Source organism: Suncus etruscus, chromosome 11 (genome assembly GCF_024139225.1).
Source record: "Suncus etruscus isolate mSunEtr1 chromosome 11, mSunEtr1.pri.cur, whole genome shotgun sequence".
NCBI classification, from domain to species: Eukaryota; Metazoa; Chordata; class Mammalia; order Eulipotyphla; family Soricidae; genus Suncus; species Suncus etruscus.
The window spans coordinates 82,413,759-82,415,454 of NC_064858.1; the positions used below are offsets into that span (position 1 = coordinate 82,413,759).

Sequence of the window (1,696 nt, forward strand, 5' to 3'; positions counted from 1 at the left end):
GATTACTTTGAACATTAAAATGTATTTTTTATCATTCTTCAAAATAAAGGAAACATTGTGGAAAATCTGAATCTATTTAGAAGTAAAAAAATGCAATTTTTGAAAATAAAATTTATTCTTATTTAGAAGTCCTACTACATAAAACAGTAGCCTTCTGATAGTTGGGCTCTAAAGTAAGTATATGCAAATGGAGAAAATTGTACACTCAAAATATTTTCAAAGTAATTATGGTATACTTAAAGTAAAATTGTCAAATTTTTATTTGAAAAATTTTGAACTTTAGAGGTTTAAATGTGTTTGGCTTTCATAAATCTTTCAAAGCATTCAAAAGATAAAGTTTAGTATGTGAGGGGAAATTAAGGAAATAAAAATGCCATAGCAAACATTTAGTTTCAACTATTAAAATGTATTCAAATAACAAAAGGAAACATTTATATTTTTTAAGAGTGTGAACACAGAATGTTGGTTGTGTAAATTTGAAAAATTTTCAAGTGCCATAGATATATTTAATTGTTTTTCAGATAAAACAATATTTTAAAGAAAGGAAGAAAATAATGAGAAATTACACAGAAGTAAAAGAGTTTATTCTTCTGGGATTGACAAATGACCCTCAATGGCAGGTTGTCCTTTTTGTATTTCTTCTTGTTACCTATTTGCTAAGCGTGACTGGAAACCTCACTATTATCACCCTGACCCTTACAGATCCCCATCTACAGACGCCAATGTATTTCTTCCTTCGGAACTTCTCCTTCCTAGAAATATCATTTACATCAGTCTGTACTCCCAGATTCCTTGTCACTATAGTGACAGGGGACAGAACTATTTCCTATAACGATTGTGTTGCACAGCTATTTTTTTTCATCTTGCTGGGGGTGACAGAATTTTACCTGCTGGCTGCCATGTCCTATGACCGCTATGTTGCCATCTGCAAACCTCTGCATTACACAACCATCATGAACAGCAGAGTCTGTATCCTCCTTGTCTTTAGCTGTTGGCTGGCAGGATTCCTCATCATCTTTCCACCAACAATGCTGCTGCTACAGCTGGATTTCTGTGCCTCCAATATAATTGATCATTATCTCTGTGATGCTTCTCCAATTTTGCAACTTTCTTGCACAAACACTCACTTTTTAGAACTCATGGCTTTCATTTTAGCAGTAATAACGCTCATGGTCACTTTAACACTGGTTATTCTCTCCTACACATATATTATCCGCACAATTCTGAGATTTCCTTCTGCTAGCCAAAGAAAGAAAGCCTTTTCCACATGTTCCTCCCACATGATTGTAGTCTCCCTCTCTTATGGTAGTTGTATTTTTATGTATATTAAGCCTTCTGCAAGAGAAAGGGTGACTTTGAGCAAAGGAGTAGCTGTGCTCAATACCTCAGTAGCTCCTCTTTTGAATCCTTTCATATATACCCTTAGAAATCAGCAAGTGAAACAAGCCTTCAAGAATATGATTCAGAAAATAAGTTCAGCTACGAATAAATGATTTTTGTTATGTGAAATATGTATCCTGGAGGTAATCCTCATCGAAAAACTCTTTCCTTTTCTGTATAGCCTCTTTAAGCAAGTATTTTCATCATTTCCATTAGGGGTAATAATATGAAAGAAATATCTCATTCTAAATATCATGTGTTTGCTGTTTTCAGTTATGTGGAAGGTATTTAGTTCTCACAACTAAGTTTTAGATCG

At 33.7% G+C, this 1,696-nt stretch overlaps 1 protein-coding gene across 1 annotated transcript; it reads left to right on the forward strand.

Moving 5' to 3' along the window:
• The first annotated feature begins 554 nt into the window (after positions 1-554).
• On the forward strand, positions 555-1,493 carry LOC126022579 (olfactory receptor 6C75). Its single transcript, XM_049783548.1, has one exon. It carries the CDS (start codon positions 555-557, stop codon positions 1,491-1,493), a length of 939 nt encoding a protein of 312 aa, XP_049639505.1.
• Positions 1,494-1,696: the final 203 nt, after the last annotated feature.